Consider the following 15,362-nt stretch of genomic DNA (forward strand, 5'->3'; position numbering starts at 1 on the left):
ATATGTGTAAAGTATAACATTTGGTAAGTTTCAACATGTGTATACGCTCACAAAGCCATCACTTCAACCAAGACATTGAACATATTCATCATCCCTAAAAGTTTTCTTATGTACCTTTGTAAATTCTTCCTCCCTACCTCACCATACCTCATCCCTATCTTCAGGCAACCCTTCTTTGATTCATGTCACTATAGTGATTCATTTGCATTTTCTACAGTTTTGCATGAATGACATCATACACACTTTTTTTTGATCTGGCTTCTTCCACTCAGCATAATTATTTTGAGATTTATCCATATTGCTGCACATATCAATAGTTCTTTTCTTTTCATTGCCAAGTAGTATTCCATGGTATGGATATTCTCAATCTGTTTGTCCATTTGCTGCAGATGGACATTTGAATGGCTTCCAGGTTTTGATTATTACAAATGAAGCTCTATGAATATTCATGTACAAGTCTTCATATGGACACATGCTTTCATTGTTTTTGTATAAATACCTAGAAGTTGAATGGCTGGATCTGATCAAATGGTAGGTGTATGTTTAACTTCTCAAGCAACTGCCTACTTGTCTTTCAAAGTGGCTATACCGTACAATAGTTCCAGTGGCTACGTAACCTCAGTGACACTCAGTATGTTCAGTTTCCTAAAAGTTCAGTCATTCTAGTGACTGCATGGTAGTATCTCATTGTGGTTTTAATTTTCATCTCCCTTATGACTAACAATGTTAAGCATCCTTTAATGTACTTATTTTGCCATTGTTACTGAGCAAAAGGGGCTCGCTTCCTAATGTGCTAGAAGCCAATGCAAAGATACTGGGTTTCTGAGAAAAGAATAACTTTCTACTGCAGGTTTACCAACAAGGAGACAGGAGTCCAACTCAAATCTCTCTCCTCATGTTGGCTATAAGGCAAGACTTTTATTAAGGTTTAGGGGATGGATTCTGGTATTTACCCTGATTGGTAGAAGGGAAGGGGAGGTCTGGAAAGTCCTCTGGCATGCACAGTTATCTCTTCATGCTATCTCATGGATCACATGTGCAAATTTGGGGGAAGTTATTATGAAACATGCAGCAGAAATTCAGGCTGTGATGTCAGCAAGCTTGTTCTGCACAGACTCCAGTTAGCCATAATGGTTCCAGCCGGTTTCAGCCAGTTGTTATCCTACAAGCAGAGAGAGCTTTTGTGTTTCAGCAAGTTGTTTCTTTTTTTATCTGCCATCCTGAAAACTGAAGAATTTCTGTGTCATTTGTTTCTTTAATTCACAGTCTTCTCTGGTCACATGTTGGTAATCACTACTTATGTTTTTTAATTGCCTCATTTTTGTTTTCATTTTTAATATTATGCAGTAATGACAATATTTTTGAAGCACTGTCTGCTCTATTTGTCTATTCTACAATTTTGTTGACAGAACTGCGAAATAAATAGCACTGTTAGTGGAAAATGAAAAGGAACTATGTTAATCTAACAACTATCACAATAGGCTGATATTTATGGTGCAGACAGAGACTTTTTACACTTATTCAGGCTGCCAGAAGTGACAGTGGAGCGGGGGGCAAATGATGGCATATAATTGGGAGGCAATGGGAGATAGTGAAAGAAACCAGAAAGGGGAATATTGATTTTTGCCCCATCCAAAATCTCCCCTCCACACAGTCTATATCATGACCAACCCTTCATAGTCTTTCCCCATCTCCCCAATTTTTTTCATTGTGATTTTTAAAAAAAGTTTATAGCAAATATGTTAAGGAGATGGAGACTAGCTCAGCAGCAGAATCTAGTTATTTGCTATTGATTGTGATAAGCTTGCCAAGAATTTTCAATAGTGGGCCACATAATCAGAATTCCATGTGTTGGCAAAAGAAAGTTTATATTGATTCCAGTGCTGATGCATAGCAAGTTTCATATTAAAAATAAGAAGAACTTTATACAAAAGTATGGTTACAAACCTAGTGTTTGAACTTGTCTCTCTAGGAAGCATGTACTAGAGTGAGAGCACTGACCTAGGTTGGGGACGGAACTGTCATTTTGTCATGGAGTAGAATGAATGTGATCTCAGGGAAAGGACTGAAGGGCTTGGGCAAAGGGGATGTGAAGATAACATTCAAAGTGAATAAGAAGAGCAGAAACCAGCTCTCCTATTTCCACCTTAGTCTGGAGAGGAAGAGGCATTTCTGCCACCCCGGCCCCTCTGTCTTTTTTAACTTCTTCCAGAAGGAGAAGGAGTTACTCAAGTATTCAAAGCACAAGGCAATTACCAAACCACATTTCAGTGGAGGGCAGGGTCTCTAAGCTGATGCTCCCTCATTGGCAATTGCAGGCCCCTTATTTCAGCACACTGGGAAAGGGCGTGGCCAGTCTCTGTCCTGTGTATATGTACTATGTTAATCTAACAGAACTGTCACAATAGACTGTGCATAAATTGTATCTGATCTGTTCTAGACCTTTCCATCACCCAGCATGGAAGTGATGGAAACCTTCCTTAGGTTTCCAAACCTATGTGGTATAATCTCATTTGATTTAAGAAAGATCTCTGCCCTGGGAGAGGAGTGGGTGCTCAGTTAATAAAAAGGTATTTTTATTCTCTATTTGGTATTATTCTCATGTGTGTATTTCTTAATTAGAAATCCCTAAATGGTAGGAGTTCAGCTCCTAAACTGAACCCCTGACGCTAACATAATTAATCTTAAATAATACTTCTATCCAAAAGGAGTCCAAAAGAGAGGCAAAAAATTGTGTCTAAGCCAGGAGGACTACAACTAGGGTCAAGGAAACAGGACAAGTTCATAGGGTAAATAGATAGTAAAACCACGTTCCCTTTGTTGCATAACTGGTGGCTAGAGAGGACCAACATTTATGCATTCACCCATTCATCACCAATCCATCCTTTCTTCCATTCAGTCATTAACACATTTCTCGATTCCAGTCACTGGACTAAGTGACTGGAATCACTTAGTAATAAACAAGTTGGGTATTGTTTGAAGGAGGATGAAAGAAATGGGGAAAGAGGGTGCATGTAAATTTGTCGTGAAATATGTATATATATATATATATATATATATATATATGAGTCAGAGAGAATGGTTCATACATATATATTATATATATAGACTCATATATATATGAGTCAGAGAGAATGGGAAAGATGGCACAACATTTTCTCCCACCTTTGACCTATTCTGAGGCCTACAATAGAGTGTACTCATGAGAAGGTTTTTGAGACTCTGGACATAAGCCGTACTGATTGGAAGATCAAGTGACAAAACAAAGCAACAGTTAGAAAGAAGGCCATTGTTTCCACTTTCCCCCAGGACCAAGTACTGACCTGTAAAGTAGATATCACTAGTATTCACCAAAATCTGCTCTCCTCTGTTTTCATATACATGAACCTGTCTGCACTTTTTGGCCATCTTGCAGTTAAAGTAGAATCATAGTGATTAGTTTCAGCATCTGCAGCCTGAAGCAAAAAGCAGTGATTAACCACCATTAAGTGATCAGTTTAAACCTGCTTAGTTGACCAGGGAGGCTTCATGGAAAACAGCTGCCCTAAAGGGTTGCCCAGAACTCTATTGGGTTTTGTGTCAATGAGAAATAAACTTTTGTCATGGTAAGCCACTGAGAAGACACTTGGTCTTGCTGCACCAGTCTACCCTAACCTGGAGAACTGATATTTGGGAAGCATTAAAAAATGGTTCTCCTGGCATAGGCCCTGGTGGTTTCAAAATAGCTACTATAAGCCCGAGTAAAAGAGGTCTTTCCAGTTACTTTGCAAGGCAGTGTGGAGCCAGAACAGGAAAGGAAAGATAAAATCGATGCTGTTTAATGATTGTAGCTAGCAGACTCTTTGGTGAGTACATACATATAAGGTACCTTTTTGCAGACTCCCAGAAATATTTAAGTAGGACTTTCAGGGCTTGAGGAAGAGTGTATCAACAAAGGAAACTCTGCATTATTTAATCTTAATATGACTGCTTGTGTCCCAAAATTGGTGACACATGGTGTCTTTAGGTGCTGAGTTGTGGGATCTGTTTTGTTAGGGAGAGGTCACAATTCTGTTTCTAGTTGGCAGGAATGATTTTACTTCCTATCTTCATCCTCATTCCTTCCTTGGAGAGTAAAGTGTCACACATTGCTCAGATCTCTAGAAATTTCAGGATCTCTTGGGATTCATGTCAGACTCCCCTATATCTTTTCTGGGATGCTGATTTTTTGGAGAACCAGAAAGAATTATCATAGCTTTTTTCTTGAAACTGACTACAGACAGGAGAATACTTTCTGATGCAGACATATTAACATTTTCATGCCAAAAAGAGCTTTAGACATGGTTTATACCGTACATCAAAATCCATATTACTACTTTCTGAACTTGTGAATTCATTTTCAAAAAAATAAAAAACTTCATGGGCCCCAAATCAACAATTCAAGACATTTCCACAATAGGTTGAAAATAAGCATAAGCTTCCATGGCCAAGTGGTCAATCTCATGTCCAGAGTGAATTTAATTATCTGTACTTTGTTGAAAGTGGCAACAATGATCTTATTGTTCCCATGATGTTTCATGTTCTTCTCTTCAGATGTTCTTCTCTTCATATGAGAAAGAAAACACAATCTTATGGGCCACCAGGAATCTAAGAAACTATGCCTCTCAAAGCCCTTTGACAGCTTCAAACAATCTTGTAGCAGTCAAGAATATCTTTTCAATAATGTGCTTAACCTAACCATATGACTATATTTAAATAAGTCTCCATGTTACTTCAATTTCCAAATAAAATGGCAAAAGCAGAAAGGCTATTAAAAATCTTGATCAGGCTGGGCACAGTGGCTCACACCTGTAATCTCAGCACCTCGGGAGGTCAATGCAGGTGGATTACCTGAGGTCGGGAGTTCAAGACCAGCCTGACAAACATGGGGAAACCCTGTCTCTACTAAAAATACAAAAAAATTAACCAGGTATAGTGGTGCAAGCCTATAATCCCAGCTACTCGGGAAGCTGAGGCAGGAGAATCACTTGAACCCCAGAGGTGGAGGTTGTGGTGAGCCAAGATCTCGCCATTGTACTCCAGCCTAAGCAACAAGAGCGGAAACTCTGTCTTAAAAAAAAAAAATCTTGATCACTTCCCCCAGCAACAGGGCAGTTACTATTCACATTTTACCCAAGAGCTATCCATGTGCCTCTTCTTCCTGGCCAACGGCAGCCCCATCTTGTTTAGGTGGTGGGTAGGGAGCCACTGAGATGATAGAAGGTGGGCCCCTATCCGAGCCCCAAGGGAATGAATTGCAACTGGCCTTGTCCTGTTTTCCTTTGCCTGTGATTGGTCTAGAAGTGGATATGTGGCCTAATTCTGACCCTATGAAGCAAAAGGAGAGATCTGCCAGGAGACTTCCTAAAATTGCTCTTCCTGGAAAAAGGAAAACAAACAAAACAACCACCACAGAACTTTACAAGAGAAAGCTTTTTATCCCAGCCTCTTCCTACTGTCATTGAGTGCAGCTCTGTGAGGACATGAAATTTTGAAGCAGTAGCTGAGGTGGCAAAAGATGGCAGAACAGAAGAGCAGACAGAATCTGGGTCCTAGATGACATCGTTGCATTGCTACAACTAACTGCCTTCTCCAGACCTCTTGATAAGTGAGAAAATTAAGCATCAATATTGCCTAAGCCCCTTGGAGACTAGATTCTTTTACTTGCCACTGAATACATCCTAATGCCTCAACCATCTCTTGCACTGAAACCAACTTGCAAAATTTACAGCACAAACTCTGCCCATATATTAAGAGAATGTAAAAGAGCATTCCAAACATCTCTTTTGGGAAAATAAATGGGTAACAGCATTTTTTCTTTTCATTTGAGTTGTCCTACCTTTGGCATGTGAAAGTTGAAAAGCAGAATTTTCACGTATAAATCAAATTTCTCCATTTCCCTCCTGGCAAGGGGTAAGAAACTGTTAGCTCATCCATGCTTTCTAATTAGTTAAGAACTGAATTTGCTAAAAAGTTCAAGCCCTACTCTTATTGTTTGGTTTCTTCTGCTTAGTTCATTCAGATGAGAGCATCCTTGAAGGTAAGATTTATGGTGGTCACACAGTTATGAACAATGGTTCATATGGTGAATTATGACATATTTCAGCATTCTGGAGCAGCAGCTTAGTCAGCTATCCTGAGTCAGTCTGAGGACTCTGGCCCATAGTGGGTTGCCTAAACAAAGTTTTTTAAAGTAAGGGATATGTCTTTTTTAAAAATATATATTATTTATTTATTTTTGAGACAGAATCCTGCTCTGTCACCAGGCTGGAGTAGAGTGGTGTGATCTTGGCTCACTTGTACCTCCACCTCCTGGGTTCAAGCGATTCTCCTGCCTCAGCTTCCCGAGTAGCTCAGACACCCAGCTAATTTTTGCATTTTTAGTATTTTGTATTTTAGACGGGGTTTCACTATGTTAGCCAGGATAGTATCGGTCTCTTGACCTTGTGATCCACCCACCTTGGCCTCCCAAAGTGCTGGGATTACAGGCGTGAGCCACCGTGCGTAGCCAAAAGTAAGGGATGTGTCTTTTCAGGACTGAGGGTCCCTATGGGAAACACTGACGAGAGTATGTGGAAAATATATGTGGTCCTCGGCTAAAAACTGCAGGGTTCAAAGAAGGGCTATAGTCATTCTGTGAGGAGAGTGCCAGGAGACTGAATTCAGCTCGCAATCAGCTAGAGTAAAGTTATGATACAGGAAGCTCTGACTTGTCACAAGACTTGGGAGTCAATGAGGCAGCAGGCAAGCTTTAAAGGATGAGACTTACCTTGAGGGAGCAAGGACAAGTTGTGACCTTCCCAGTCCTCTCTTTCTCCATTTGCACATCAGCAAGCTTCTGTCAGCAAGGAGGAGTAGACAATGAAACTGTCTGGGTTCAGCTTGATTGTTCTTTGAGACAGGTGTGGCAAGGGGCTGCCCACAGGGTAAGTCATCTTTGGGCAAGCCAAGTGCTTTGGGAGACAATTGTTTCTGAAATTAAGTGTTTGTATCAAACATTCTCTTTGTTAGTAGGAGACTTTTTGTTGGATCATATTGTCCTCAGCAAAAGAGGTTACAGAGAAGTTAAGGAATTTGGGATAACTTAGGAGTCGCAGTGCTTTGGGGCAATTTGGAGACTGCACTGTGTGATCCTGCCATCTCAGGACTTACCTGATGTTGCTAACTCCCTCACTGGGGGACAAGGTTCTGAAAGGAAGAAAGCATGTCTTATTCGCTCATCTTTGAGTCTCCAGCACTGAGCACAGCACTTCTCACTCAGTTAGGCACTCAATAAATGTAAATTGATATGTAACATGACACATGGTGCCTTTTACAGAACAAATATTAATTTGTCCTAAAGGCCTCCTGGGATGCAATTCTGAATTTTAGTATCTGTCTACCTTGGGGTTGAGGTTAATGTTTAAGTGTGACAAGAAGGGCTTAGTTTGTTTGAAATAGTTCTTCCTGTAGTGTTTACTGTTAAATGAAATATAATGTGATTCTAATCTCTTCCAAGCCTGATTTCAGCATGGAAATGTGTTTCTGCAGATTGAGGAGCTTCAGCTAAAAGTTCAAGGAGATTAAAAAGGAATAAGCTTGAGTCATTTGAGTGAAAATTGCAAACAGGATTTAGTATTCATTAAGATGAGAATAAACTGCTAAATTTAGATTTACTCATGATTAATTTTTTTGATGTATTCCCTTGGAGAATAATACATGAACTATGATTTTGAATGTGATACAGACACACACCATTTTTTAGATATTTAGCTTTTAAAATTTAGATGTATTCCATGTGCACCATCCACAAAGAAGATGAAATCCTGCCTCCTCTTTCATTAATTTCTTTGGAGGGGAGCTAGATGGAAGCCAGACATTTTCGGAACCCCAATTGGCCATGGGTTTTGGATATACTGGGGCTGGAGAAGGGTATGGTTGAAAAGGACAGGAGGCATTGCACAAACACACTGCTGGAAATAAATCTACACAGACTGATTGACTTGAAAACTGGTTAATCAGAAATTTTGCCCTGCTTGGGGCAAAGCTAGAAACATTGAATCCCAACCACTGTGAGTAATATGCCTAATAGGAAAACTGAAAGTTCTATTTCTTTTCCAAAATTAAATGGCAGCCAACATTTGCAGGAAAAAAAAAAAAAACCACAATGGGGCTGTTTAACACTTGGGGTTGTTAAGAAGGCCTGGTGCACTGGAGTTTGATGAATTTGGGTTAAGGTACAAACACCCCAGGTGCTATTTGCTCTTGGACAAGTCCTTAGAATTCTGAGCCTCGTTTCCTCAGCTCTGCCTACCTGCAGAACAACGTAAGTGAAGTACCTGGTACAGTGCCTGCCTTACTGGAGGGGCTCAAATATTTAGGCCCTCTCCACCAAGAAGCAGAGGAGGAAAGGTGTCCAGTAGTGAACAGGTTAGGCATGGAAATGCAAGCAGGCTAAGCGGAAACCTCTGAGACCCCAGTGAGCTTAGATGTCTAAAATTGCCAGCCACCTGCTGGTGCACAGGACAGAGCAAGTGGCACTGAGAGTTAGAGAGATGGGGTTGGGGGTGACAGGCCAAGAGCCCGCCCAAGCCACGCCCTCCCCGGCTACCTGAATGGACCAGCCCAGAGTGACATCACAATCCCTGGTGGTTGCCACGGCACTGCTGGAGGTGAGCTCTCATTTCTCCCCAGGGAGCTCTAGGCTGTGGATGTAAGAAGGGGTGCTAGGAAGGCAGATGGCGGCAAGGAACAGCCTTAGCCCCATGCCCCTGGGCACGGCTCAGGGTGACCCTGGAGAGGCGGGAATGCTGCCAGGCCCTGACGCCGGCCTCTAGGACACAGGTGCGGCCACTCAGCTCAAGATGAAGCCCAGGAAGGTGCACAAGATCAAGGTGATCATCGACCTGGGCTCCCAGTACTGCAAGTGCGGCTATGCGGGAGAGCCGAGGCCCACCTACTTCATCACCTCCACCGTGGGCAAACGCTGCCCCGAGACGGCCGACGCCGGTGACACCCGCAAGGAGACCTTGGTGGGCCATGAGCTGCTGAGCACAGAGGCGCCTCTCGAGCTGGTGAACCCGCTGAAGCACGGCGTCGTGGTGGACTGGGACTGCGTGCAGGACATCTGGGAGTACATCTTCCACAGGGCCATGAAGATCGTCCCCGAGGAGCACGCTGTGCTGGTCTCGGACCCTCCGCTCAGCCCCAGCAGCAACCGGGAGAAGTACGCTGAGCTCATGTTCGAGGCCTTTGGCATCTGTGCCATGCACGTGACGTCCCAGTCGCTGCTGTCCATTTACTGGTAGGGCAAGACCTCGGGGCTCGTGGTGGAGAGCGGTCACGGCGTCTCGCACGTGCTGCCGGGCCTGACCAGCCGCGCCGACTACGCTGGGGGTGACCTCACCAACTACCTGATGCAGCTGCTCAACGAGGCGGGCCACGCATTCACGGACGACCACCTGCACATCATAGAGCACATCAAAAAGAAGTGCTGCTTTGCCACCTTGCTGCCTGGGGAGGAGCTCGCCCTGCTCCCGGAGGAGCTGCGCGTGGACTACGAGCTCCCAGACGGCAAGCTCATCACCATCCGCCAGGAGCGTTTCCGCTGCTCCAAGATGTTTTTCAAGCCCTCCCTAGCGGGCAGCACCCACCCTGGCCTCCCGGAGCTTATGGCTGCCTGCCTGGGCCGCTGCCAGGACACGGGCTTCAAGGAGGCAATGGTCGCCAAAGTGCTGCTGTGTGGCGGCTGCACCATGGATGGCTTCCCCGAGCACTTCCAGAGGGAGCTGAGCCTCCTCTGCCCTGGGGAAAGCCCTGCGGTGGCTGCCAGTCCCCAGAGGAAGACCTCTGCGTGGACCGGCGGCTCCATCCTGGCCTCCCTGCAGGCCTTCCAACAGCTCTTGGTCAGCAAGGAAGAGTTTGAGGAGCGGGGCAGCATGGCCATCTAGAGCAAGTGCTGAGCCTCCGCTTCACCACAGACAAGGCCTGTGGCACAGGGGGGGCCACAGGCAGCTCTATACACATTTACAGAATTTCACATAAAGCTTTACTCTGCAATGGTGCTTGTCTAGTCTGTGTCTCTTGCTTCAATCTGAAAGCAGAGGGTGGTGGGGAGCTGGGCTTAGAAGTGGCAGCACCTTTTGCTCTGGAGGTCGGGGCTGTAAGGAAGGGGACTATCATACTGATCCTACCCCCTCTGCCTGCCTCATGATGGTGACATCATCTCAGGGCCTAGAAAGTGGCCTCCTGTTTCATTAGCACCTCTAGATTCAAAACCTGATCCGACAGACACTCTTCATTGCTGGCTGAACTAAGGGGGTTGGCTTGGGGACTAGCTTGGGTCACCTGGTGGTTGGTCGGATGAGACTCACAGCTGGGTGTCCAGCTCCAGTCTCCTGTTGCTGCTGCTCACAAGTGCTCATAACCTTAACACTGCTTGATCACTCTAGGTCCCCTAATCTCCCCCTTCTGCCCACCAGCCTCAGTGTGGAGACCACGGCTGTGCCAGTGCATCTCCTGAGTGTAAAGCATCATTTCTACCCATCTGTAGGCGTACCCCTTTCAACAGCAGCCAAAGTTACAGCTATTTTTCCAGAGTCACAAAGCAGAGCTGCTGATCTCAAAGGATGTCAGAGGAACCAGAAGGTTCTTTAGAAATTGGGTCCTCTCCCTGCTGTAGAGATGGGAAAATTGGGCTGGGCAAGGTGGCTCACGCCTGTAATCCCAGCATTCTGGGAGGCCAAGGCAGGGGATTACCTGAGGTCGGGAGTTCAAGACCAGCCTGGCTAACATGGGAAACCCTGTCCTTACAAAAATTAGCTGGGCATGGTGGCAGGCACCTGTAATCTCAGCTACTCGGGAGGCTGAGGCAGGAGAATCACTTGAACCAGAGAGGTGGAGGTTTCGGTGAGCTGAGATCATGCCACTGCACTCCAGCCTGGGCAACAGAGCAAGGCTCCAAAAAGACAAAAAAGAAGAGAGATGAGAAAACTGAGGACTAGAGAGGAGAGGGCCAGCCTAATGCCAGTGGTTGAACCCAGGTCTCCTGATCCACATCAAGATTATTCCCAGAAGGGCAAGCATGGTTCTTAATGGGTAGTCAGCAACCCAGAGCACTTACCATGCATCTACTGTGGGCCAGGCCCAGGGCTGGGGACTGAGAAATGACCAGAACACAGTCCCTTCCCTTGGCAATCACACACAGCTAATGGACAACCACATTAGTAGGGAGGCAAGATCTGAGCTAAGTGTTCATGGTGGCAAAAAGGTAGTGCTGGTTCATTGGAAAGCTATAAATGGAGAAGTTGCTGGGCATGGTGGCCACTTATTGGCTTTGGGGCTGAGGGAGAGGCTGTGGAGGCTTGTGAGATTTCAGCTGGTGACTGGCTGCCTATTTAGAAGAGTGGGTTCCTGCCCCCTTCCCTACCCTCACCTTCCAATGGAGTTCATGACCCAGTTGATCCCATCTGTGGGATCATACATCCATGAGCTGCATAGCCTTCGATGGGCTGAGACTCAAATATCCCCAAGTCATGTCACCTCTTACCTTAAGCAAAGGATCGTGACTCGGGGCCCTCCATGAGGCTTCCTCCATCCTGGGCCCAGTGCTGGGGTCTGCAGACTTGGGTAAGAACCAGACAGTCATTATCACTTAAGGCTTTGCTCTTTTAGTCCTTCTCCATTGTCCAGAATTGGGCATCTAGCCTGGAGTTTGAATACCCTTGGTCAAGCAGGGCCTTGGCACCAGGCATGAAACCTGGGCTCTTTCCTGGAGATGGATGTTGCAGATTGGAGGCCTGGAGGCTGAAGGTGGCCAATAGGCATATTTATGTGGCCACTGCAGTACACAAGCTTTTTCTTGAATGTTAATTTTTTTCAGCGGGGGCTACATTTTCCAGGTTGCCAATGTTTCTGCCACACTGATGTCTTTATACATACCTGCTGCTTCAACACAACTTCTTCCTTAGCATTAGTTTCTGTTGCTTGCAACTCAAGTGATTGTAAAAAATCCTGATGAATACAGAGGGAAGCTGAGGTTTAAAGAGGGTAAGTGATGCACCCCAAATCACACAAGCAGTAAGTGGTACTTGTGAACCTCACTCCTTCCTTATCTCCTCCCCTCATTTCACACATCCTCAGCAACTTCTCCTTTCTCTACTGTCACAGATTCAGTCCCCCCACCACCTGGTCATCTTCTCAAAAGCATCCCTCATGTGGCAGGTGCTGTAAAAACACTAGGTAAATTGCTTGATCCCTGGCATGAACTTATTTAAACTAACCAGAGGATTCAACAGGAGATTTATTTTTGGTGGAAAAACATGGGTCAGTGACTTCCAGCTTAAGGTGACCCCCTGACCCTGCGTGTTTATCTCCCCTCCCTTCTCAGATTCCACAGAGTCATAGTAGAGAATATAAATGCATAAACTCACTGCAAATGAATAGGATGGTAGGGGAACTGCAGGGACTAGAGATTTCTACGTGATTCTGGAAGAAAGAGAGTGGAGGTGGGAACCAAGGAAAGAACAACGGTAGGAATTTCCTGTTCTGCAGAATGGACAGGAATTTGCTACTTGGAAATGCCGGGTAGGAAAGTCATAGGAATGAAATGTATGAGACGCGAAACAGGTTGAGGAGGTGTGGTGCCCATGGTCTCTATCTGAAGAATCGCAGCTTTCCATGCTCACGGGTAGAGAGAGGGGTGAGCACACTGGCCAGCCTCTACAGGTATGTTTCTTAGGAAGAAAGAAATTGAATTCTCTCTCTAAAGGTGATGCTGGTATAGGAAAAGGAGGAGGGAAGCATGTGAAGAACAGACCCGGAGCCCCCAACCTGCACCTCCTTGTCCCTTCTCCAGAGGAGGAATCACACTTGGGACTAGCTCACATTCCCGAGGTAGAACAATTGATGCCTCCAACTTTCCTCTTATCCCTTTCCACAACTCCCAGTTTGTCTGCATGGGCATTGGATGTGGCCTGGGACTGACCGCCCTTCCAGCATTAAGGGAAGAGCATGTGATTTAGGCTCAGCCAATCAGCACATCAAGGGAAGAGCATGTAATTTTGGCTCAGCCAATCAGCACAATAATGATTGGCTCTGGGTGCGCATGCGATCTCAGTAGAGTGAGTCCTGGAGAGTGAATCCTGTGCTCTTTGCTTGGAAGCTGGATGTGAAGTTGAGGGGTGTATCCTAGCACTGCTCAGCCACTTGTTACTAGGAAAGAAGCCAGCTTGAAGCTGACCCACCAAGGATTGTGGAGCTGAGAGAAACAAAGTTGGTGCCCTGGTGACAAAGTGAGCATCCGAATCAACCCGTGCCTAGAGTTTGAGTCCACTCCCAGGTATTTCAGTTCTGTGAGCCACGTGCTCAACTTCACTGTTCATGTCCGTTAGAGTCGTGTGTCTGTTACTTGCAACTGAAAGCATTCTAGCTGTTTCAGTTTCCTTCTCAACAACAGCATTCCTCTGGAGCAGGTTTGCATGGAGGGGAGACTGGGGTTGGAGAGGCCTCTTTTAATTGAAATATTAAGACCAATAAATCATTTTTTCCTTACCAGAAAACTACTACATAAGAAGAGTTTTTGTCAAGGTACTAGAGGATGTCAGATAACATACCACACTGAAGGGCAGAGACCAAAGAGTGTCTGTTGAACGTTATCTTATATATTTACTTCTCAGATATTTGTCCCCAAGGTTAGACTCAGAGCTTCTTGAGGGCAGGAACTGTGTCTCCCTTATTTTGGTTTTCTCAGAGTATGGTGCAAAGCATGGCATAGAAATAGTTGGTGTCTAGTACATGCCAAATGAATGAATTTATTCCCCGTCTGTGAGGTAGAGATTACAGTATTCCCCCTGCCCTACCACCGCCCGGTTTTACAAGTGAGAACACTGAGGCTTGGAGAGGCTAGGAGTCTTGTGCAAGGTTACCCATCTGGTAAACCAAAGTCTTGTGCTAAATCAAAGTTTTGAGATTCCACAATGCCTTTTTGCCCTTGTCTCTTACCTTCCTGAAAATTACCAATCTCTTTTCCAAGGAGAAAGCTACATATAAAAATTGCTTTAAAATCATGCACAACAAATTTGATGTGATTTCATAGTCATTATCCTGAGGTTTCAAAGTTAAACATGCCGATCTTTTAGCAAAGAATAGACTTGTCTTGCTGGAAGCTTCCAGAGACATAAGCAAGCATTAGAGTGACATCAAGTGGTAAAGTCCTACCACTTCCACATGGCAAGAGTCCTGTTTTCCTCACTGTCCAGACAGTCTGATCTCTCTCCTCAAATGTTTGTTACCAAGTTTGCTCTCAGAGTTATTTGCCCAGGGTCTTTTTATTTATTTATTTTTTGAGATGGAGTTTTGCTCTTGTCACCCAGGCTGGAGTGCAACGGTATAGTCTTGGCTCATGCAACCTCCACCTCCCGGCTTCAAGCAATTCTCCTACCTCAGCCTCCCAAGTAGCTGGGATTACAGGTGCCTGCCACCATACATGGCTAATTTTTGCCTTTTTAGAAGAGATGGGGTTTCACCATGTTGGCCAGGCTGGTCTTGAACTCTTGAGCTCAGGTGATTCACCCATCTTAGCTTCCCAAAGTGCTGGGATTACAGGCATGAACCGCCATGCCAGGCCCCAAGTTCTTTTTAAGAAATTAACTTTAAAACCTTGGGCACTGTGATTCACACTTGTAGTCCCAGCCACATGGAACTGTAAGTCCAATTAAACCTCTTTCTTATGTAAATTGTCCAGTCTTGGGTATGTCTTTAGCAGCACATGAAAACTGACTAATAAAGTAAATTGGTACTAATAGAGTGGGGGATTGCTGAAAAGATACCTGAAAATGTGGAAGCAACTTTGGAACTCAGTAACAGGCAGAGATTTGAACACTTTGAAGGAGTTAGAAGAAGACAGGAAAATGTGAGAAAGTTTGGAACTTCCTAGAGACTTGTTACAAATGTTGGTAACAACTTTGCTCACAATAGCCAAAACTAGACACAACTCAGGTATCTTTCAATGGGTGAGTGGATTCAAACCATGGACTACTACTCAGTAATAGAAAAGAACAAAGTAGGTGTTATTGCTCTTTGAGAATTTTTCTAGCAGGGTCAGGCACGATGGTACATTTCTGTAACCCGAGCACTTTGGAAGGCCAAGGCAGGAGGATTGCTTGAGACCAGGAGTTTAAGACCAACTTGGGCAACATAGACCCTGTCTCTAAAAAAGAAAAAAATTCAAAAAAATTAGCCAGGCATGCTTGTGCATGCCTATAGTCCTAGCTACATGGGAGGCCGTGGTGGATCACTTGAGCCCAGGAATTCGAGGCAACAGTGGGCTCTGATTGTGCCACTGCACTCCAGCCTGGGCAACAGAG

The 15,362-nt window shown here is 44.8% G+C and overlaps 1 protein-coding gene and 1 pseudogene across 1 annotated transcript; one reads left to right on the forward strand and one right to left on the reverse strand.

Moving 5' to 3' along the window:
• Nucleotides 1–3,323: 3,323 nt before the first annotated feature.
• On the reverse strand, nt 3,324–9,943 carry LOC118143604 (uncharacterized). Its single transcript, XM_078346007.1, has 4 exons — nt 9,752–9,943; nt 6,788–9,632; nt 5,858–5,921; nt 3,324–3,455 (listed from the first exon to the last, which is right to left on the reverse strand). Exons 1-2 carry the CDS (start codon nt 9,941–9,943, stop codon nt 8,724–8,726), a joined length of 1,101 nt encoding a protein of 366 aa, XP_078202133.1. The 3' UTR covers nt 3,324–3,455; nt 5,858–5,921; nt 6,788–8,723.
• A 5,117-nt stretch (nt 9,944–15,060) lies between these two features.
• On the forward strand, nt 15,061–15,127 carry LOC118148358 (U7 small nuclear RNA; annotated as a pseudogene).
• The last annotated feature ends 235 nt before the right edge of the window (nt 15,128–15,362 follow it).

The sequence above is a fragment of the Callithrix jacchus genome, chromosome 1 (genome assembly GCF_049354715.1).
Source record: "Callithrix jacchus isolate 240 chromosome 1, calJac240_pri, whole genome shotgun sequence".
Lineage (NCBI taxonomy): Eukaryota > Metazoa > Chordata > Mammalia > Primates > Cebidae > Callithrix > Callithrix jacchus.

Excerpts from the sequence above, each read along its gene's own strand:
- LOC118143604 (XM_078346007.1), bottom strand. The coding sequence starts at position 9,943 with ATGGCCATGCTGCCCCGCTCCTCAAACTCTTCCTTGCTGACCAAGAGC. Across the intron at positions 9,633-9,751 it reads GCTCGGGGAAGCCATCCATG|GGAGGGCTTGAAAAACATCT; the intron begins GTGCAGCCGCCA and ends GCTGCCCGCTAG.